The following is a 23,575-nucleotide window of genomic DNA, read 5'->3' on the forward strand; positions in this document are numbered from 1 at the left end:
TAAAGGAAAGGTAATGGCATCATGAAAGAATAGTACACTATAAAAAAGACAGCAGTGGAAAAGAATCAGATATAACTTCTAAAAGTATTGAATATAATTGCGAAAATTAAAAACTCAGTAGAAGATTACATGGAGATCAGACGTAGTTTAAGAAAAATCTGGTGAACCGAGAAATCAATGACAGGAAATTCTCTAGAACACAGAACATAGAGATGGAGACCAAAAACGCCAAAAGATGACACAAAACATAGAAGAAAAAATAGTAAGGTCCACATATATCAACTAGGAATTTCAGGAGAAGACGTAGGTAATGGTAAGAGGCACGTCTCCACGAGAGGGAGGCTGGGAAAATCATGACGAGTCCCAAACAGAATAAACATGGGAAGTCCACAGGGAATGCTGCAGAACCCAACAACAGTCCTGCACAGAGAGAAGGCAGAGCATTACACGGAATCTAAAATCAGAGGGCCAGAGGACCTTTTGTAACAAAAATAGCAGTCTGAACACAGTACAATAGTATCTTTGAAGTGTTAAGACTCAACCTAGAATTCCACGTTTGGCTAAAACATCACTAAGAATAAGGGCGAAGGCTGAGCACCATGGCCCACACCTGTAGTCCCAGCACTTTGGGAGGCCCAGGCGGGCCAATTGCTTAGTTCCAGGAGATGGCGACCAGCCTGGGCTACATGGTGAAACCCTGTCTCTAAAAATATACTAAAAATTAGCCGGGTGTAGTGGCGCATGCCTGTAGTCCCAGCTACTCGAAAGGTTAAGGTAGGAGGATCCCTTAAGCCTGGGAGGCAGAGGTTGCAGTGAACCAAGATCGCGCCACTGCACTCCAGCCTGGGAGACAGAGCAAGACTCTGTCTCAAAAGAAAAAAAAAAAGAGTAAAGGTAAAATAAAGACAGTTTGGACAAAGCAAAAATAATAATTTAGCCATTTGCAAACCCTCATTTAAAAATGTTCTTCAAGGACATTAAGCCCAGGGAAGTGGGTTGCAAGAAACAATACTGAGCAAGCTGACAAAGATATCAGTAAATCTAAATAATTCTAACTGCAAAAACATTACCATTCATTGGGAAGAGACAAAGACAAAATGTGGTTAAATTAACAGATAAAAATAACGTGTAAAATCAAAGATAAAGCATTTGAAGGCTTTTATATTATAAATGAAAGAAACCTGATGCCTCAGACTTCCTTTATATATTTTTAAGGCAACAACAACAAAATTTTAATAGATTATCAAATTTCCACACCAGTGGAAGAGAGAAGGGGAAATTTTTTTTTAAAAGTTGGTCAAGCCAATAGAAACAAACAAACAACAACAAAGAGAAACAGAAGCAAAGAAAAAGCATGGTATAGTAAACAGATAAAATATAAGGTGTTAGAAATAAAATGAATTCTAGCAATACTAGAAACATGAAAACACTAACCCTGCCAATGAAAAAACATATTCCCAAATTTGACATTTTTAAAAAAATTCAAACATATCTTACTTTTAAGAAACATACGTACATCATCATGACAGAGAATGACTGAAAATAAAACTAAGGGAAAAGAAACATCATGCAAACATTTACCAAAATAAAACCTGACTGGCAATACTAACGTTAGCTGAAAACATCTGGAAGGACAAAAGTATTGGCAGGGATAAAAATGGCCCATTACATGATGATAAAAGGAATGGCTCACCAGCCGTACAGCTCATACACCTGTGTGCACCAAATACTGCCTCACAACTTACAAAGCAGAGATCAATAGAATTAAAAGGTAAAACTGGCCAAGCCACAATAAGTTATGAGATTTTTAATATATCTCTAAAACAAATCAAGCAGGTCCAAAATAATGAGACTATAAATGATTCTGACATCACACTAACTTCAGTAAATGGGCATAGAGAACACAACAATTAGAAAATATATACTCTGTTTGCAGTAATTTGAGATTATGTACTCTTTTCATTTATACATAAAACATTTATTAAAACAAAAACATCTATGTTCTAGACCACGATGCAAATCTCTACCACTACCAGAAAATCAATGGCGTGTGGAATTCAGTATGCTCAAAAGCTTCTAATAAACCTAATCCTCCTATAGATAGCAACTATAAACTTGAAAAAAAATACAAAAATCCAAACACCTGAAGGTTGGAAGATGTGGGTGGAGTCAACACTCGGAAGACAGGAACAGCACAGGAGACTGAGGAAAGGCCTGGTCAGTGCCATGCAGAAGGGGTAACGCTCCAACAGAAAGCTTGCAGCCCCTGTGATCTGAAGAACCAGAGGACAGAGTGCAGGGCAACAAGGTGACTGGAAAGTATGGGGGAGGCATGCTGGAAAGGAGAGATCCACAAAGGGGAAGCCAAAAATTCTGTCTATAAATTCTACCCAACTCTCAGGATGATGCCTACATGGAAAAGAGTCTAGTTAAGAATAAAAGAACTGAGATTTGAGTTGCCACCCAAGATACAAATTCTGCAGTCTGAGTCCGACAAAATTAATTGCCAGCTAAAATACTCTCCAGAGTAATAGAATTCAGAATCTCCACATTACATTTACAATATCCAGAACACAATCCAAAATTACTTGACACATGAATAACTTGGAAAATGTGACCCCTTTTCAAGAGAAAAGACAATCAATGTAGACCAAACCCAAAGACGACCCAGATGTTAGAATAGCAGACAAGAATTTTGAAGCAATTATTACCATAATGCTCAAGGACTTAAAGGAAAATGTGCTCATGATGGATGAAAAGACAGGAAATTGCAGCAGAAATACTGACACTATTAAAAAAATGGAAATATCATATGCACCACATTCTCCATTGTTATACACAGAATTATAAATTGGCCAGGCGTGGTGGCTCACACCCGTAATCCCAGCACTTTGGGAGGCTGAGGCAGACAGATCACGAGGTCAGGAGATCAAGACCATCCTGGTCAACATGGTGAAACCCCATCTCTACTAAAAATACAAAAAATTAGCCAGGCGTGGTGGCGGGTGCCTGTAGTCCCAGCTACTCAGGAGGCTGAGGCAGGAGAATGGCGTGGACCCGGGAGGCGGAGCTTGCAGTGAGCCGAGATTGTGCCACTGAACTCCAGCCTGGGCGACAGTGAGACTCCGTCTCAAAAAAAAAAAAAAAAAAAAAAAAAAAGAAGAAGAATTATAAATCATGTTGTAAAGATACCAAAAAAATTATATGAAAAAATAAAAATTCAATTAATTTATAGCATAATATTTACTTTCTGCCACACGCTGTGTTTACATATATTAATTTAATCAACTTAATTTTATAAAATACATGCAATCATTATCACCCTTTTACAAATAAAGAAATTGAGACACTTTAAAGGGGTTAAATAAATAACCCAAGGTCACTCAAGCTAGTGGTAGAGACAGGAAATCAAATCCAGTAAACTTGTGTCTAAATTCTTACCACTATACTGTACTGCCTCTTTAGGGAAAAGGTATGTGGAAATTACAGACTATTTAGAAGTGGGTACTAGAAATATTACATATGAAAATTTGTATGCCCCTACAGGTGTGCTTACAGGGAAATGTGTAGCCTTAAATACAGAAATTAAAAATGAAGATAGTAAAATTTACTGAGCTAGGTATTCTACTCAAGAAGTTAGGGAAAAAGCAATAGGACTAAACCTAGAGAACATTTAAAAAAGGAACAAAGGAAAAAAAAATAAAGATACAAATAGAAATTCAAAAATAAAAACAAAACCAAGCCAGTTCTTCGAAAAGGTTAATAGACAAAACTCTGCAATAAAGATAAATGAACTAGATTTGCATTTATTAAGAGGGATAAATCTAGAAGACATGACTGTGAGTGATAAATGCAAGCTGCACAGCATAAAATCATTCATGTGAATTTTAAAACATACAAAACAATACAGTATGCAGTTTATGACTATATATCATAATCGCTATAAAAGTACAAAAAAACATGGAAAGGAAGGGTTCCCCTATGTCAGGTCAGTCTGGTGGTTGCTTCCGGGGAATAAGCCAGAGCCATGATAGTGGGTGGAGGGGAGAACACCATCAGTCATATCCGTAAATGTTCATTTCTCTCAAAAAAAAGAAGAAAGCATCCCAGCACTTTGGGAGGCCGAGGCTGGCAGATCACCTGAGGTCAGGAGTTCAAGACCACCCTGGCCAACATGGCGAAACCCCATCTCTACTAAAAGTAAAGAAATCAGTCGGGCGTGCTGGTGGGCACCTGTGGTCCCAGCTACTTGGGAGGCTGAGGCAGGAGAATCACTTGAACCCGGGAGACAGATTTTTGCAGTGAGCCGAGATCACGCCACTACACTCTAGCCAGGGCGACAGAGTGAGACTCCGTCTCAAATAAATAAATAAATAGAAGAAGAAAGCTCTGAAGCAAATCTGACCACATGTTAACATAGGGTAGGTCTGAATGCTGGATACGCAGGTTTCTTTTTTGTGTTTTGCCTGTTGTAAATTATTTCATAATTCAAAATAATTTACACCTGCTACATTCATTTATGTCTTTACTGCCTATCTCCCCCACCAAACCCTAAGTTCTCTGGAGGCAAGGACCATACTATGTCATGTTCGCCATAGTATGCAAATCTCACCAGAGTCCGGAGGGTCAGTGAGAAGGGAAACTTAGCATATGACCTGAAAGCATAACTTCCTGTCTACAAATACTAAGATTCCTTGATTTCTTGTGGATTTGCTCAAGAGGCAAGGATGGCAGATTCAAGAATACTAATGAGAGTCTCTAGCTCCCAGCTTAGTGCTCTGCAGGGCCTCTCTCTCCCTGACTTAATACAGAAAAAGGGCATTGAAGTGGTCTCCTCAATAGTCAAAAATGAGCAGGTGAATTATAACCACAGCAGCTGCAGCAATAGCCAACATGGAGTGGCCCTAAGGGGCAAGTCTGCATTAACTCATTTAATACTCACAAAAGCCCTAAGAGGTAGATGACATTACGAGGAAACTGAAGCTCAGAGAGGGTGGCACCATTCTAACTTGCCTGAGCTTACACAGCCCCTCAAATGGTTATCAAGAGCATAACTGAATAGCTGACCAGCCAACAATGGTGTCTATTGTTACAGACAGGGTCCCTTTGTGTGGCCCATTTCTAGTTTCCTGTAAATGTGATTTTTACCTTTTAGACATTTATGAGGTTTCTCTTGAACATGCCCTCCAGAGTGGCTGGAGGTGGTTACAGCACCCCTGGTTCTCAGCGTTCCTCTGCAATTATCCTACAACAGACATCACCACCCCATGGTGCAGGTAAGAAAACAGAGGCTGTGTGGCTTGAACTATGCACCACACCCCTGCCCACCACTCCAGAACCCTGCCAGATTCCTATGTTGAAGTCGTAACCCCCAGGACCTTAGAATGTGGTTGCATTTGCAGATAGGGTTTTTAGAGAGGTAACTAAGTTAAAATAAAGCACAACAGTGGGCCCTAATCCAATGACTGGGATCCTCCTAAGAGGAAATTTGGACAGAGACATGCAGAGAGATAAGACCATGTGAAGACACAGGGAGAAGACGGCCAATACGGTTTGGATGTGTGTCCCCTCCAGATCTCATAATGAAACGTGCTGCCCAATGCTGGAGGTGGAGCCTAGTGGGAGGTGGCGGATCCCTCATGAATGGCTTAGTGCCATCCCCGTGGTGATGAGTGAGTTCTCACTCCATTAGTTCATGCAAGAGTTGGCTGTTTAAAAAGACCCTCACCTCTTCGCTCTCTCTCATTCCCTTCTCTCTCGCTCCCTTCTCTCCCCATGTGACACGCTGGCTCCCCTTCATCTTCCACCAGAAACAGACACTGACACTATGCTTTGTGTACACGCTGCAGAACTCTGAGCCAAAATAAACCTCTTTTCTGTATAAATTACCCAGCCTCAGGTATTCCTTCAGGCAACACAAATCAACTAACACAATTGCCATCTGCAAGCCAAGGAGAGAAGCCTGGAACAGATCCTTTCCTCATAGTCTCAGAAGGAACCAACCCTGTCAACGCCTTGATCCCACACTTTTGGCCTCCAGAACTATGAATAATAAATACCAACAAAACAATAAATTTCGGTTAAGCCCCTGGGTCTGTGCAGCTTTGGAGCAGCCTCTTCACTCCACACACAGAAGCACAGAGACATCAAGGGACTCTTCTTCTGGGGTTACAGCAAAGGGAAACAGAATTGGGCCTCTACCATGGTTCTTTTTTCTCTTTGCAGAATAATAATTCTTAAACTACTGATGTCTACTTATAGAGTTAACATTTATATGCAAATAAATATTTAAAATATTAACTTGAAGAAACTCAAAGTAGCAATTTAATGCCATTCCTTTTAGGTTCTGCTTCCAGTTAAGATGTAGAAGGACAGGAAAGACTCCAACTACCACTTTTACAGCAAAGAACACTGGATACACTACAAAATCATATTTTATTTTATCCACTGGGAGAGCTACGGTCTCAAAGAAGTGTAGAGGAACCAAATTTCAGAGGGATTGGCCCTTGCTGAGCAAAGATCAACAGCTACAGTTATCCCTGGGGCACAGGTGGAATGAGGAGCTAATTAGCATCTAAGCTGTGGAAATAAGGAGGAAACAGCCAATTGTTAACTGTGTGGGCTGTAATAATGGATTACGCCTGGATTTGAGATGTCCTAAATCTACTCCAGACTTTTACCAAGTGTGTGATGGCTGGCAAAAGTCAGGACAGGGATGGAAACAGAGTAGTATCTGCATAGTCACATGAGTACTGGCACCTACGCTCTTTATGGGGAGAGACCTAAGCCTGCCATAAACCTTTGCAGCTAGTGGTAAACCCAGTCCAAGCCAATCCACTTCAAATCCCAATTAAACAGAACGGTTGACCTCCTCATCCCAATTAAACAGAACGGTTGACCTCATCCTAGCTGCCTCTTGGTCACCCTAAGCGGAGCCAGGTGAGGACAGAGGGTGTCATACAAAGAAGTGACCGCAGAGAAGTGAAGCTTGGGTAAGTGTTACCTGATGTCCAACCTCCTGCTTTACTCATCAGCTCCATGAACTCATGTCAATGATGTCTTTAGTGTTTAAGCCAGTTTGATTTCTGTCATTTCCAACCGAATGAATCTTAACCCATTTATGCCAGAGGTTGCACATTTTTTTTGTGAAAACTCAGACCTTGGCGATGACCTTGAGCAGTAGGGTATAAATAACTCCCACAAGCTTAGCGTTCCAATAATGGAACACTAGGCATAATTGGTACAAAGCACAAGACCTGACCAACTGTGCACTACAGAGGATATACACGTATTATACGTGCAAATTCTTACATAAATTAGCAATGCACAGTTTCTACGGAGTTATACTATCCAACAAATACTCATTGACATTACCTTTATAATGCTATAAATGAACAAACAATACTAAAAAATAACCACAATGATTTTTTAAAACAATGATAACAGAACTTAACCTATAAAGTAGACATCAGTGCTTCACAGAAACCACAGCTGGAGGCATAATCACGTTCCAGTGAGCTCACCACCACTCAGCATGTTGCAGGATTCCTATACTGCAAATGCCAAGGGAAAATTACTCTTCTATTTCACCATCTACTTCTACCATACACATGTGAAATACACCACGGGGAAGGAGAGGAAGATTCATAGTTACTTAAGAGCATGAAAATGCTGGGAGGAAGATTCTAAACTGAATCATAATGGAGAAATTAAAACAAGCACAGAAGGAAGATTAGAACGTTTGAAGTCAAAGTAACTTTTTAAAAATCAAGGAACATTTCAAAATATCCAAGGTACCATTTTAGTTTGCCAAGTTCCAACCTGGAGTGCTATTTTATGGATCAGTTTATCAGGCCCCCAAAATAAGGAGCAATGTAGGAAACAGGATCAGCCTGTCCCCTCGCCTGAAGCCCCAAAGACCATTAGAAATGCAACCTCAGTAGTATCCAAGGGAAATAAACAGTTCCCAGGTGGCCTTTGCCGTGTCAGTCCTTCTAGCCACCAACCCTGCTCAGACATAAAACCCTACTCAGCACAGCGGCTCACCTAGGTTCACCTTTCAAGTACACTGAGTGCTTCATGGAGGAAGTTTCTTAGACTCCTCCTCACCTACAAGAGCCGGCAAGGCTACTCTCAGACCATGTCCAAGGCTATCATAACACAGGGTCAACAACAGGGCACGAAACCTATGGCTGCCATGTTCAGCCAGGAAGAGCATGTTCCCATGGGAAAGCTTGGATTAATCTGATTAATCTTTCTAGGAAAGATTAGGAAACTTAAAGAATGTACTTTGCAGATGTCCCAGTAAATTAATTTTCCCGATTTCTAAACTCCTGATGTTTGAAAGCTAATCCAAACTAGATAGGGCCTAACTGACTGCTCATTAGCTCAGCCTATTAAAAGGCCCATTGTCATTCTCAGGACAGCCACATTTACTGAATATTTCATGCAATGCAAGAAGGACCAGAAGCAAAATATGTAACTCTCCTCTGTGTCTGTGTTCCTGACTAGTGCAGAGCCTGAGTCTGGCACAACCTTAAATACGCACATTACTCCCGCACCAAAAAGCAAGCTGATGCAAGGTTTGAGAGCAGGGAAGGAGAGATTGTATTTTTAAGCAAGTTCAGAAATTTCTCCCTACAGTCTTGCGTGGCTGCTCTTGTTTTAACTTGTTCCATCACACCCACCCCACCCTGATTTTGTTAATTTTATTTCCTCATTAAAGGCTAAACAGTCTATCAAAAGAATGCCTCAAAACTCTCCTTAGGGACAAAAATGCAAACACAAGCACCATTTATCATGTTGTCAGTGATCCTCAGTATCACACCACTAAAGAGGATGGAAGGTGGCCATTAGACAAACATCCCATTATCTCATCTACAAGCACGCTGAGTTCTGACCATGGACTAGAGGCTGATGAACGGTGGCGTGAGCAGAGAGAACAGTGAGAAGAAGACACATCTGTCCTTTGTTTCGTTGCATGGCCCTGCTTGAAGGTGCTCAAATGGGAAAATCCACTCCCGATGGCCCACAGGTGCTATTCCTCAGGTTTAACAGTCCTTAGCGATGTGGTTTTCAACACCAGCTGAACATCAGAACCACCTGGGAGTCTTTACTTTGCCAGATGTCCCCAGGATGTCTAATTAAAGTGGTTCTCTGTGGGTGGGACCCAGGCGTGAGTAGCTGTTAAAGCTTCCCAGGTGATGCTAAGGTACAGCCAGGACTGAGAACCACTGCCGTGGAGAAATCCCTCTGCCTCGGTGCCGGTACGTCAAGACAGAACTAGGTAGGGTCAGGGGCTCAGGTTAAAAATAGCACACTGCAGGGGGCCGGGCATAGTGGCTCATGCCTATAATCCCAGGACTTTGGCATGCCAAGGCGAGAGGATCACTTGAGCCCAGGGGTTCAAGACCAGCCTGGGAAACACAGCGAAACCCCATCTCTACCAAAACAAAAATTAGCCAGGTGTGGTGGTGCACGCCTGTGGTCCCAGCTACTCAGGAGCGAGGATCACCTGAGCGCAGGAGGTCAAGGCTGTGGCAAGCCATGATCACACCACTGCACTCCAGCCTGGGTGACAAAGTGAGATCGTGTCTCCAAAAAAAAAAAAAAAAAAAAGCCATACTGACATCAAATCCACACACAACCAACTGTCAGACCAAAGACCCTGTTTCCTATTAAAAGGTATTTTTTAGCTGCTAGTAATTGTACGAGGTCTTCCTCACTTTTGTAAGGAGGCAGAAAGAACAGAAAAACCCTAATGTCTCCATTTGAGACTCAAAGCTCTCTTGAGGTTTCAGAGATGCCCTCTATCCAGCACAATCACCTCTAATACTCACCTTGCCCACCCAGACTAGGCTAAGGAGAAAGTCAATGTACTGCCATCAAGTCCACACACAGCAGCTGAGCTCAACCGCAAAACTTGTTTACAAATAACAAGGTAATTCTAAAGCAGTCACATAGTTTATTCCCAATGTCACCGGGATACTAAACCAAGAAGCATTGTTTCCAATGTCACCAGAATACCAAACCAAGACACACTGCATTTTCATACAACGATAAGTCTTTAAACTACAGAAGCACAACCCCCAGAAGTCAGCAGTGGGGTCCCACGATCTCCTGGGAGGAAACGCCACCTGTGCTTCAACTTCATCTGGGGACATTTGTAGCCCCATGAAATGTCCTTAAACAGGTGACAGGTCATCCACATTAGGGTTGTTCAAAGAGAGACCCAGAGTATAAGAGCCCCAGGTTCTCCCCCCACACTGCATCTTAAAATCACTTTTAAAAACACTGGCACCCAAATCATACCCCAGACTAAAATAGATCAGGATGTTGGGGGACAGGCCAGTGCCTGGCAAGTTTTAAAGCAGTGGTTCTCACACTTTAGCACGTATCTAAATCCCCTGGAGGACCCGTGAAACTACAGATGACTGGACCCTCCCCCAGGGTTTCTGATTCACAGGTCTGGCCTGAAAATGTGCATTTCTAACAAGTTCCCAAGTGATGCTGATGCTGCTGGCCTGGGGGCCACACTGCAAGAATCGAGAACCCAATCACAGCTTCAGAGGCGGCCCAGGTGGCTTTAGTTACTGCGGCCAGAACTCGGGAGCACTGTATTATTAAAAGTGAGCTCCTGGCCAGGGCACCAGGAGGAGGGAATTCTTATCCAAGCTCGGCTACAAGGTTTTTTGGACCTCAACTTGCTCTTGATATATAAAATTGAGGGACTGCATGAAAGAGATCCCGGGTTCCTTGCAGAAACAAAACGATGACTTTTTCAAAGGACTGCCGACACTAAGACACATAGAAAGGAAAAGGAAGTGGTCTCAGGGCAATAAAACGGCTTTTGAAATATAGGGGAAGGTAAGTTCTCACTCACGTGGCTTCAGTGCACTTGGAGACACACAAAGGACGCGGGCTGTGCGTGTGTTCTAAGCTGGTCATGCTGCTGCCCCGACTCACCTGTTAGAAACTTGCAGAGCTGCTCAGGTCTCTGGGCCTCGGCAGAAGGGCTGGGGGTCAAGGACCATTTGCGCCTGATCAGATGTTCTCGTCCACTGAATGGGCCCTGGGAGTTGTTGAGGGGCTGGATTAGCACCTGCTCCTGCCCAAGCTGAATGAGGCCAACCTGTCCAGAAAGGAGAAGGAAACGCGATGTCGGTCATCCTCACTCACACACGCCCATGGCCCCCCGGAGGGGCAGGCAAGACCACTTTGCTGTGATTTGGTTTTCCACGTTTGGGCTCGTTTCTTTGCAAATTGGTCAGATTTACCTGAGCCCAAGAGTGAGCTTGTGTGTGACTTACAAACATACCACAGAGCAGCTGCGTTGGCGGTGGGGGTAGAGACAGATACAACAGCATCCATTTTCCATGTTGGCTTTCAGAGAAGATGAACTACTTCATTATCAGATTTTTAAAATTATTTTTTCAGTTACTTTAAAAATCATCCCCCCAAAAATTCCACCTGGGAGGCAACACTGAAATTGTTGGGAATGACATTTATATCCCTAATGGAAAAATGTATCTTATCCCTGGGTATATTAAGAGTAACATTAGTATTGTTTTGACAGCATCAAAACAATTTGCCCTCCTTCAGCAGGCACCTGCTGCTAGTTTCCCTTCTTAAGCGGAGTCAAAATGGTAAATCTCTCAAGGAAATCGAACCCAGGCAGGGCCAGGGGAGGACCTGGTTTGAACACTGATCGATGCAGTCAACATCCCCTTCTCCTGGGAACAATCCCGAACTGCCTTTGATCGCAGATTCAGGAGATCTGGCGGATGAGTCTCAGGGGGCCATGACATCCTTTCTTGTCTCCCTCTTCCACCCTCACTTTTCAAAAGCCATGACACACTACACCCTTGGTTCTCAAAGCCTAGCGTGCACCCAAATCACCTGGAGGTCCTGCTGGAGCCCAAGAATGTGCATTTCTAAGAAGTTTCCATGTAATACAGGGACCACACTTGGAGAAGCAGCACTCCCCACCACACGCAGAGCTAACTCCAGTCTCAAGTATAAAACTCACTTAAGCCAAATGAGATAGACCCCAGCTCTACGTTCCGAAAGGATGCACCGGTACCAAGATTCCTGGAAAGTAAATCAGATCAACTAATAAGATCGCCTACAACCTTGCGTCCCCAAGATACAGGGTGAGGCCATACTTACCGCTCTAAGCATATTTCAAGGTTTCCATTTCATTAGAACTTTTGCCAAGAACAGCTCAAAGATTTTACTGCCCAAATAAAACTGTCTCAAAGCGGCACTGCATGACCTGCAGGAGAGCACAGCTTTCCTCCCTCTCCTTCAAAGTGAAAACTTGAGTCTGTTCACTAGGAAACTTTGGGGAAACTGAAGAAATGGAAGAGGGTGGCCACAGTGGGATCTGCAGAGCTCCATCACAGCTGTGCGCAATGCGGCCTCGGTGCAGGACACCCGAAAACTGCCGCAGTCAAGATAGAGTGGGCAGGGTACGGCACAGCGCGTGGGATGGAGCCCCGCGTGGGAGGACCCCCCACCTGCTCCCCAGAGGATACGCTTCACTCTAATGAGGGGCTGGACTCATTTGGAAACACCCTGGCTGTGGGTCAAAGCCCCCCCAGGATCTAGCACTTTCAAAGCTAGTTATTATTCGTTCAGTCTAGAGTTTGCATTCACAAACCCCGGCATAAAAAGCAGTCAGCTGTTAGTTCTAAGCTGATACAAACTTTTAAAGACAGGGAGATCTCACCTTGGTGAGAAATCCTACACATACACACTCATATACACATGCAAAGCATCACTTAGCACCTTAGGGAAGGTTTTTCTTTACAATTCTCAGGGGCCCCATGTGCTGGTTTCTATAAACTTAAGGAAGAAAACAGCAATGCTGGGGAAAGATGGATGAATGGACTAGTGAGTACTCGCCCAGGCAGCCACTTGCCCTCTTGGGCCCCGACCTCGAACAGGGATGTGGCCAGGCTAGCACCAGGAAGGAGGGGTTGTACAGGGCCCTCACCCTGGGAACCCGCGTGAGGAAGGGCCCTGCCTCCTCCTCCCTCACTGTCTCACTGTCCCCGGGTTCCTTCAAGCCTCTCTAACACTGCCATTGTCAGCATGCCACCAGCGGTCAAACGTCCTGTTGAGAAGTGCCACCTATGCATTACACAGAGTCTCACCCCAAATACCCACCAGCCTTCCTTCTCTCTCCCTGACCTCTCTTCCCTAAATAAAGCCCCTTCCCCGCAGCCCCCTGCACTCTTACATTCCAGCCCACTACCCCATGTTATAGGACCTTTTCACGACCTGTTTGTTCCACTGAGGCAAGATCAGAATTATTCCTCCTGTTTTTGCCAATGTCTGCCACACAACAGTTACTCAAAAAGAAAAAAATTCGACTGAAAACGCAGTTACGTGCACAGACTGCCTGCAGCCCCCTGGCTCAGGGCTTCTCATCCCCGGCTACATATTGTTATGATCTGGGGAGCTTCGAAAACTCCTGATGCCTCAGCCCCTACTCCAGGCCAAGTGAATCGGAATCTCTGGGGTGGAGCCCAGGCACTGATATTTTTTCAAAGGTGACCAGGAAAATTCAATGTGTAGCCAGGGTTGAGAAGCGCCGTCCTAGCTTTTCACTGGGTGCTGGAGACCCTGGACACCTACTGCCTTGATTCCATGTGGAGAGGTCCTTGGATTTGGAAACCGGGACTTCCTCTGTGGAGCTCTGCCCACTGCCCTTGCTTCTGGCCCACCACTGCGCGTGGCCCCAAGAGCTGAGCAGGGCTTCTTGGATCTGTGTGACTCCCGTGTCACCATCTATGTGGGGAAGGGAGACTCAGGGAAATGTTTGTCCAAGGCCTCTTCTGTCCCATTGATGGCGATGAAGAAACACCAGCTATGAGCCTGTGCCTTAGACACAAGAGGCCTGCAACCATCCTCCAAAGAGACAAACTTTGTAGAAACAAATGCCTATGGCAGACAGAACTGGCAGCCCTGAAGCCCCTTGGTTTTAAGGCATATAATAAAGCCCCCAATGAAATGGTGCTCTTAACAGAGAAATCTTCAGTTTTGCAGGATTTGGTATGCTATACTATAAGTGTGGCTCAAATAACACGGATCAGGCAATAACTTGATATTTCAGCAGTTGTGAGTGGTTACCTTTCAACTCTCTTTGTTGTGGGTACTTGCTTTGAAGGGTCCTATTAAGACAGAGTTGTAAATCAGGCATTGTTCACGCCACACCACCTCGTGCCTGAAGCAGGACCAGCTCTCACTGCAGTGTGGAAAGTGTGAAAGACATAGAGGTTTTTATCACCTAACGTTAGCACATGTTCTCGGCATAGCTTAGAAAATGCAGTTAAGATAACAGAGAACGTCTGTCCTGTGTGCTTCAAAGCAGCATGTCTCTGTGGGAGGGGACAAAGTCACACGATTCCACAAAGACAGCAATGGAATTCCCTTTCTTCAGGAGTCTGCAGCTCCTTAGTTAACATGAGCGGGTCTTAGGTCTCCTTCTCTAGGTCAAGATGGGTTGAGAGGATAGGGCCAACGGGGTGGTGAGTTTGCTTCCTGTAGGGACCAACCAGCTTCCAAGAAGAAAAAGCCACCCTGTAACTGCAGATCCTCCCGTCCTGCCCCCCGACTCTCCGGCGGGCACGCACCTCTTTCCGTGGAAGGAGCCTCCCCCACGCAACACGGCCACGCGGGGCTTCCCAACCTGCACCCCTTCTGAGGCACCACCTGGAGGGCCCCTCCCCCGGTCCCGCCGCCTCCTCGAATGTGAAATGCCTGAGCACAGACGCTTGGTCTTCTTCCCAAAGCAGGCCTCTCCTTGGTAATGTGGGGGTCCCTCACTTCAGTGTCAGCCCTTTCAGACCACTAGTCAGTGCCAGCCAGCCAAAAAGGACTGCCAGCCTGCCCTTCAGAGTCCCTCTCGTGTGGTCTTCCTTCCTTTCTGAGGCTTGCCACGGTCGGAGGCTTGAGCCTGGTCACCTCCCTGCTCTAAGTGCTCCCCTCGTTCAGTCCTCCCCATACGGCTAGCCCCAGGATTCCCCAACTACCCATCCTCCATCGCCTCTCAGCCAGTGACCCTCAGAGTGCCCTCCCAGAACGGCAGCATCAGCATCCCCTGGGGAACTTGTGAGAAATGCAAGCTCTCAGGCCCACCCCAGACCTGCTACATCAAAAACTCCTGGATGGGGCCCAGCAGTCAGTTTAACGGGCCCTCCAGGGGACTGTAACGCCGGCTCAAGGTTGAGAACCACTGCTCTAGGATCAAGTCCAAATGCCTTCGGTTGGCACCCAGAGACCTGCCCCATTTAATCCACACGCCTGCCAGTTCAGTTCCTCTACCCCCATCTCTCCCTTAAAACCACCACCCCACAAATCCACTCATGGGTCCCTTATCTCAGGACAATGGGGCCTCGGTGACTTTTCAGTCACTCACTCCTCCCTCCTGGAATCTGAAGGCTACCCTCCTCCCTCCCCAGAGCCCCGCCCTGCCCAGTTCCAGGCTCCAGCACACCTACCTCCAGGAGGCTGGGACTGTCTTCCCAGACAGGGCCTGCATTGTCTTTCTCTCTGAGCCTTGCTGGGCGCCTACCAGAGCATCCTGCACGTGGCAGGTGCGTGATAATGATCTGCTCATTCAGGCAACAGCGATGACTGATCAGCTGATGTATAACTAGAAAAGTCTGGGAACAGCCTGCGGGGCAGGAGAAGCGGCCTGTTTTTAATGCCTTAATGTGCCAGGCTCTCACTAAATGATTTCACAGACTTTATCTTCTTCCATTCTACCAACAGCCTTGCAGGGCCATGTTATTTACCCCTGTATGGCTGCAGGCAGAAAGGTTCAAAGGAGTTAAGTGACTCGCTCAAGATCACAGCTCCAAATGGCCAAACAGTTTCATTTCCTAAGAAGCAAGAATGTGACTATGCATCTGGGAACCTGTGCACAGAAGCGGGTCCAGGGAAAAGTTAACCAACCACTCTGCATGGTTCCCTCAGATGTACTGGCTGCAAAAAACATCTTCCCCATCACACACACATCCAAGATCAGGCAGCTGCAGTATTTCAGAGTTCAGGAAGTAAGCTCCAAGAATGCAATCAGTCAAAGAAGACTGCTTCACTTCATCGTCCCATCTTTTACTTCTTTTTCATTTGTTTTTAAATGTTGTCAACAAAAGTTCAAAGTGGGAAAATCTAACGTGTGTCCTAGACGATGCTGGTGGGCAGCCTGGTGCAGGAGCAGTCAGTGCCTGGCAGCCTAAGAGGAGTCAGCCCAGCCCTGGAGAGCTGCAGCTGGATGAAGCCCTGAGCAATCAGGAGGAAAACAAGAGTATGCAGGGCTGAAGAGGACAAAGGGGGACAAAGAGAAGCCACCATGCGGCCACAGGAATGTTGTTCCAGAGGTGGCAGCCAGAGGCCTTAGAACTTTGAGTTCTTCCCTCCAATACTTCCGTGCCTCTCAACTCCACAAAACTGTCTTTGCCCTTCTTCCATTCCTGCCAAAGTGCCCCTTAACATCCACTCAATTGTTTCTTTGTACAAAGTTCTATATATGTGCTTTGTATTCTCCAAACATATTTATTCTGCACACAATCAATTCCTCAGCAATAATAAGTAATCACTTAGGACTACGTACCTTCCTCAGACCTGTCTCAATATAATGATGTATTATAATGCAGACCCTTCCAATGGGTCTCCACACCATATAATTTTTGACAAGACTAACTCCTACTCAGCTGTTCTCCATCGAGTAGGCTGCATTATAAAGCTGGGCAATTTTGTAAATCAATCAATCAAAAGGGTTTGATGACTCTTTTCTAAAGAAAGAGGTAGTAACATCCCAAACCTGCCTTTTCATCACAGGAGTCGTACACATGCAGGCTGCCCTCTTAAAAGCGGGGTCCCCAACACTTCTAACCTACGCTGCCTACTCATCAGCTGGCTGAGCTCACCCAGGCTGGAGTGCACTGGCGGGATCTCACCTCACTGCAAGCTCCACCTCCCAGGTTCAAGTGATTCTCCTGCCTCAGCCCCCCGAGTAGCTGGGATTACAGGCGCCCACCACCATGCCCAGCTAATTTTTTGTATCTTTAGTAGAGACGAGGTTTCACCATGTTGGCCAAGACTGGTCTTGAGCTCCTGACCTGCTGGTCCACCCACCTCGGCCTTCCAAAGTGCTGGGATTACAGGTGTAAGCCACCGCACCTGGCTGCCCCTATCTATTCTTATCTGGACTACACTTGCTCCCCTATAAATTAGAGGTACGCATTCTCTAAAGTTCTCAAGTGGACTGGAATAGCTGTACGGAACTATCAATGTCCCATGTGCCACAAATGACGTGCTACCAACATGGACACATGGTCTGCAGTCAGGCTGACCAGTCAGAGTGAGGTGGGCTGGGCCACCAGACTGACCCCAGTGATTCCAAATAACAGTCCTACAGCATGTGGCTGTGGCAACAGAGGAGCTATGGTAGGAGGATCCCCGACCTTCTCACAGTCCTTCAAGGTGGCCTGGAACGTGGATCCCTGACCTTCTCACAGTCCTTCAAGGTGGCCTGGAACGCGGTTATGGCTTAATGTTTTGCAGCCCAGAGCTCCTTGGTGGTCTGTCTGGTCCCACCATCTCACAGTGTGCCCCTGGCAGGCCACAGCTTTTTCCAAGAAGGGGTGGACACATTCCAGTGGGTGGCCTTCCCAAGCTTTGTGAGTATCATCCAAGGAAGGATGGCCACTGGTTGGCAGACCAAACCCGACAGCAGGGGCCTCCAGCCCTCCCCTCCTCTCGTTCACTCTTCCTAAAACAAGTCCTCCAGCCACTCACTTCAGACAAGCTGCATAGACTCTTTTCAGAGCCTGACGCTCATGCTGTTCTTGAAGTGCCCTCTCCGCTATCCTGTCTACCTATGAAGTTCAGCCTGATTCCAATTCCACTGGCCTTCCACGATCCAGTCCTGATCACAGAGGCAGCTGATCCGAACTTACATAAATTCACGAAGAGTGTAAAGGCCTTCCTCAGACACCTGAAGTTCATGCTTTGAAATGATATGCTCATAGAAACACTTCCAAAAAACCCATGCTCTAAAGACTCTTGGAAATGTAAATACAATGAAGAAGCATAAACAGAAAACAATTAATACTTAAGTCTATGGCCTTTGAAGATCCAAAAGGCGCAGCTGGCCCAGCTTTTCAAGATAAGACACCAAGAAAGGAATGCGGCAGGCCCATGCCTCTGTCTGCTGTCAAAAGGAGAAGGAGCAAAAATGGAACAGGTGCTTTACTCTCCATGGCCCCTAAACAGCTACAGAATGATCTATTCTAATAATGCGTCTCCTTTAAACAGACCGCAAACATCTCTGGAGACAAACAGCACAGATTCCAAGCAACATGGAATAGAACCTGTGTGCCCCCAGCCCAGGCACTCAACACTCTCTACTGAGCCCTTTAGGAGATGTTCAATACAGTGGGACTTACCAGCAATTAACATGATACTCAACATCCGGAACGAAGTTTTGTTGAACGTGGCCACATCCATTCGCTCGTATGCCATCCGTAGCTGTAGCTGCTTTCACACTAAAAGGGCAGCTTTGAGCAGCTGCAACAAAGGCTATGTGGCCCACAAAGCCTAAACTATTTATTATCTGGTCCTTAAGAGAAGAAGTTTGCCCGAATCTTGCTCCTCATTTTTAGATACAAGGACACTTCGAAACGCCCCTCCTCCATGGCCACCAAAAATCATCTACTTATAGCCTCCCTTCCCACACCTTATAGCCAAGCCTGTAGTAGCAAATACACACACACACAACTCCACATGTCCACTTCACAGAGCTTCTACCACAGTCAAGAGGGACTAACACAACATCATCAGCCACCTGAACTGAGAACCAAAGTCAAAGCTAGTCTGCCATGCAAACTTGGTTAGCCCAAATTCCTGTTGCTTTCTTTTCTTTACGCTTTCAGGACCACCTTGCAAACAAAGGGTCCACCTCCAAGTCACCCCACTGTCTCTTCCCTCCTGCCTTCAGCACGTACGGAGGGGGAAGTGTCCAGTGTCCAGCTCACACGAACGGGATGAACAAGGCAGACTAAACAACAGAAGTGTCTGCTCCGGCGGGAATTTAAAAGCTGAAGTCTCAGAGGTACACCCGCCACTGGCACACACTGAACTCAGCCTGTTGGCCAGGTTCCTTTATCTAAAGCACAGCACCCTCACATGGTGCTAAAGGGAAGGACAGTCTTGCCGAGAAGCTGGCTGAGATGCCATCTATGACAGGGCCCAGCCCTCATTCTGCAAGGATTTTAAATCAATGTTATCCAGCTTTCCACCTCGGCTCCTTCACAGATAGCTCCTTGCTGGAAACTTTACACCAAGAAGTATAAACTCTGACCTCTACAGAAACTCACTAAACCGCAGCAAATGGGATTCAGATGTTTCCATGTACAGTACAATGATGTGACTTAGACTTTAAACACTTTGGCAAAAACAGGAAAAATGATGTGGGCCTTCCCAGTCCCTCCCAGAACATGATACAGCCTTGACCCGAGCCCTACAGTGATCTGAGCTTTTCTCACTCCTACTTAAGCCTCCTTGCCCACAACCCACATTCCCCGCCCCAGGTCCACATTCCCCGCCCCAGGTCCACATTCCCCGCCCCAGGTCCACATTCCCCGCCCCAGGTCCACATTAGCTCCTTCCTACCAGGCCCCCTCCAAGGGTCTACATCACTTTCCTTGTTTCACCAAGGTTGCCTATTTTTCCCAGCTGAGCAAAAGCCTATCACACCCTAATCAGAACTCAGAAAACTCCTGAAAGGAGAGCCAGACTGATCTAGGAAACTACACACAGAGATACCCGCAGGACTGGGAAGAGAGAGGTCTCACATAAGACCTTGCATCTCCAGCCTTCTAGCTTCGTAGATTCTCGAGGACTCGCCACAGACTCTGTGAGTAAGGGCTGGAGAATTCTAGATGGTGGCAGAAGAAAAGGTGGAGGTGTAGGGAGCAGTTTCTTGTGTCTGGGAAGAACGGACACAAACTAATATCAGAAACTGCCTCCCCAGAGGCCAGTCATGACAGAAGACAGAGAACCCCTGCGGTTCATGCTCTGGGTCCATACCAAGCTTCGCTGGGGGCAGCCCATCTGCCGGCCATGTGTGCGGCTTTCGGGGCACGATGGAGAAGCTGAGTGCTCGTCTGGGCGCCAGTGTAGCCACATGATCAAGTGTGCGCGCAGGCAGGGCAAGTGCACACAAGAACCCCCCCTCCCCCTGGGAGCACCTGTTCCCGGTGCCTCAAATGCAACAGGCCAGGAACTTCGGGGCAGGGAAGTTACTGCCACAGCAAGGGAGCTCCTGGGGGCAGGAATAGGGTTTATCACCAATGTAAGCACCCCTCAGGCCTGGTTGGGGGTGGGCACCAGATAAATGCCTACTAATAGTATAAGGACGCAAAGACAAACACCCTTTCTCTCCTGTTTCTTACGTTTCAGCTAGGAAGAGTGGGGTGAGCCGTGGCCTGTCTGGGTACCTCTCCAAACTTCCTGTTCCAGGTACAGAGAGAAGATTCAAAAGGAAGGGAGGTGAATGCCCACTCCCCCACCTCCAAGTCCTAGAACATAACACCTACACGTACACAGGTACTCCCGTGACATACACTTTGACACACTGGTGCAGATGCAGTGTTCTCTCTACATTGGGGCCAAGGCGCCTCTGTCCAGGGCCCTGACAGTTTCATCCCTGCCAGATCTGCGCTCCCTAGGGCGGGCGGCGTATACCCCATGCAACCCCAGCTCCGCGCGGGTTCCACGGGCTGCAGAGGCGCTGGACTGGGATGCTGCCCCTCCCACTCCCTTTGCCTATAGAGGGTACCGAAGGCCGGGGTGGGGGATGGGGAGAGGTGGAAAGGCAGGGGGTTCCCTCCGGTTCTCCTGGAGGCTGGACTTCCAGCAGAGGCGCCCCACCCCCACCCTCCACGGCGACCACTCTGCGCCGCAACAGACCAGACGGGCCGACCCGGAGGTGGCGCGGGCAGTACCAGGCCGCCGGCGGCGCCGCAGGCGCTGAGCGAGACGAGGGAGCCGGGGTGGCCGAGCACACGGCCCGAGTAGAAGCACAGCTCGGCGGGGCGGCCGCGGCGCCCGGCCGCGCCCGCCTCCTCCACCTCGAAGCCTCGGGACAGGAAGCGCAGGTCGCGGCGCAGCTGAAGGTACAGGTCGCGCCCGAAGGCCGGCAGGTGCAGCAGCAGGGCGCGCTCTCCGGGCCGGGCGCGCGGGGCGGCTGGGGGCGTGCGGGGGCGTCGCCGCCGTCGGGGCCCGGGGGCTGCGGGCAGCGGCGGCAGGTGCACGTCGTCGGGGCGCACCCGCCACGGGAGCACCACCTCCACGTCGGCCGCCGCGTCGCCGACAGCTGCGGGGAGAGAGGAGACGCGTCAGCGCGGCGGGGCCCGCCCGGACGCCCGCCCTCCCGCTGGCCGCCAGCCGCGCCAGCGCGGGGACAGCGCGACCCGGAGCGGGCGCTGCCTTCCCTTCCCTCGCCCGGCACCTCCACGCCGGCCCGCGCCACCCGGGGAGGGTCTCCGGCGCAGCCGCCCGAGCACCTCCCGGAACGGCGCCGCGCATCGGCGAGCGGAGACCCGGCGGCGGCGCGCCTGCCACGGAGCCACCCGACTCCCGTACTCCGGCCGCGGCCCGCGCCTCCTCCGCTCGGGCGCCGTCAGCGGTCCCGCCGCCGCCCCCGGGCCGCCAGGACGCCGCGAGAACGCAGAGGGAAGGTAGCCGCGGGACGCGGGGTGAAGAGGGCTGTGGGAGGGGGCGCTACCTGTGCCCGGGTCCAGTCCCCAAACCAGCAGCAGCAGCACGGGCAGGACGAGCGGAGGCAGCAGGGCGCCGTCACACATGGTACCCGGGACCGGCAGCCCCCCGGACCGTGGCGGCGAAGCAGGAGCGCGCTAGGCGGCGGCGCCAGCCGGAGTGAAGCCCTCCAGCCTTTGGAAAAAGTAATTAGCGCTGCGGACAAACCCAACGTGGTAAACCCCAAGCCCCGCCTTCCCCTCGGAAAGCGGGAGGGGATTGGGCCCTCGCTTTCCTCCGCCCCGCCTCCTCCTTCCCTACTGGTTGGGATGGGTCGAAACCACAGTGCGTAGTTAGGTTGTCAGCGCTTTCTTACACGTGGTTTCTGGGCAGTGGCGGGGACACGGCACCAGGTGGCGCGCGGGAGCCGACCGGAGCCGTGGGACCCTGGAAGAGCTGGAGGATGCGGGGCTGGTCTTCAGAGCTTGTCCTCATTTTGGAACTCTCTCAGCCTGCTGCCCAGTTTCCGGGAAGATAGGGCGGAAATCGCCCCGGCCAAGCGGTTTCATCCAAAACTGCATATAATCTTTACATCTGAAGTTAGGTTTTAGTTGTTTGTGGCCGCAAAGACTCCCAGTCCACTTTCCCGCACACCTGAGTTTGCACCTGAAGGCTATATCCGCGGCGTTTATCCAAACTCTTCACACCTCCTGTCTTCTTTAATCCCACAGGAGCCAGTGCAACACGCATGCTCACACCCTCTTACAGATTGAAAAACCGAGGAAGAGAGAGAGCTTAAGGAAAAACGCTTAAGTTACCCAGAGAGTTCCTGTTGGAGCAGAGGCTAGAATTTGTGGTCCTGATTTCTGGCTTGGTGCTTCTTATTAACAGCAGGATCCCCCCGCCCCGAGGGAAGCAGGACTCAGTGTTACAGGTTAGGAAACTGAGGCACAAAGTCCCAAAGCCTGGCCTTGAACGTGAGTCTCCCAGAAACAGAATGAGTTGATCCTTTCCTGCCACAATATAACTGAGGTCTGCAGGGAAGGTGACTCCATTAGCTTGCTGAATAGCATCTTGTAGAGGCTCATGCCTGTAATCCCAACACTTTGGGAGGCCAAGGTGGGCGGGTCACGAAGTCAGGGGTTCCAGACTAGCCTGGCCAATATGGTGAAACCCTGTCTCTAGTAAAAATACAAAAATTAGCCAGGCGTGATGGCGCACACCTGTAGTCCCAGCTACTCGGGAGGCTAAGGCAGAAGAATCGCTTGAACCCGGGGGGTGGAGGTTGCAGTGAGCCGAGATTGTGCCACTGCACTCCAGCCTGGGCAACAGAGCAAGACTCCATCTCAAAAAAACAAAACAAAACAAAACAAAACAAAAAAAACAATTAAGTGTAACCATAACCAATCTCAGGTTTCCCGTCCCTTCCCTGTCCTGCTCTTTTCCATTTTATCATAGCAGAAAGGTTATAGTTCCCCACTGGATCCTGCTTGAAGCCTCGGAATCTAAATTCATCACAGGATTACATAGCGTCTGAAGGAATCTATAACACTGGCCAGCTTCCCCGAAATATAATGAACCCCAAGGCTGAACAGTGGCCCTCCACAGAGGCTTGCCACAAAAGGGGCTGCCCTCACTGCTTGGCACCTACAGTTCTGGGGGCATCTGCACAGGTCCTGCTCTTGGCCAGGCCTGGGGCTGTGTTTCTCCCCCTTGCCTCTGTCCAGGTCAACAACCTCAGATGACTGACAGCTCAGTAGCATTTTCTGGCAGCACAAACCCTGGTGATTGAGGTGATGGACAC

At 48.3% G+C, this 23,575-nt stretch overlaps 1 protein-coding gene across 4 annotated transcripts in view; it reads right to left on the reverse strand.

The window, feature by feature from the left end:
- Positions 1-21,956, reverse strand: part of ADAMTS17 (ADAM metallopeptidase with thrombospondin type 1 motif 17) — a 385,247-nt gene extending 363,291 nt beyond the window's left edge. For all 4 annotated transcript variants that reach the window (XM_024349376.3, XM_054667215.2, XM_024349375.3 and 1 more), the window contains exons 1-3: positions 21,800-21,956; positions 21,018-21,388; positions 10,966-11,131 (exon numbers count right to left, since the gene is read on the reverse strand). In XM_024349376.3, coding sequence (XP_024205144.2) covers positions 10,966-11,131; positions 21,018-21,388; positions 21,800-21,878 — 616 coding nt within the window. In that variant the 5' untranslated portion in view covers positions 21,879-21,956. The remainder of the gene's footprint in view (positions 1-10,965; positions 11,132-21,017; positions 21,389-21,799) is intronic.
- Between the last annotated feature and the right edge of the window lie 1,619 nt (positions 21,957-23,575).

Source organism: Pan troglodytes, chromosome 16, assembly GCF_028858775.2.
Source record: "Pan troglodytes isolate AG18354 chromosome 16, NHGRI_mPanTro3-v2.0_pri, whole genome shotgun sequence".
NCBI lineage: Eukaryota > Metazoa > Chordata > Mammalia > Primates > Hominidae > Pan > Pan troglodytes.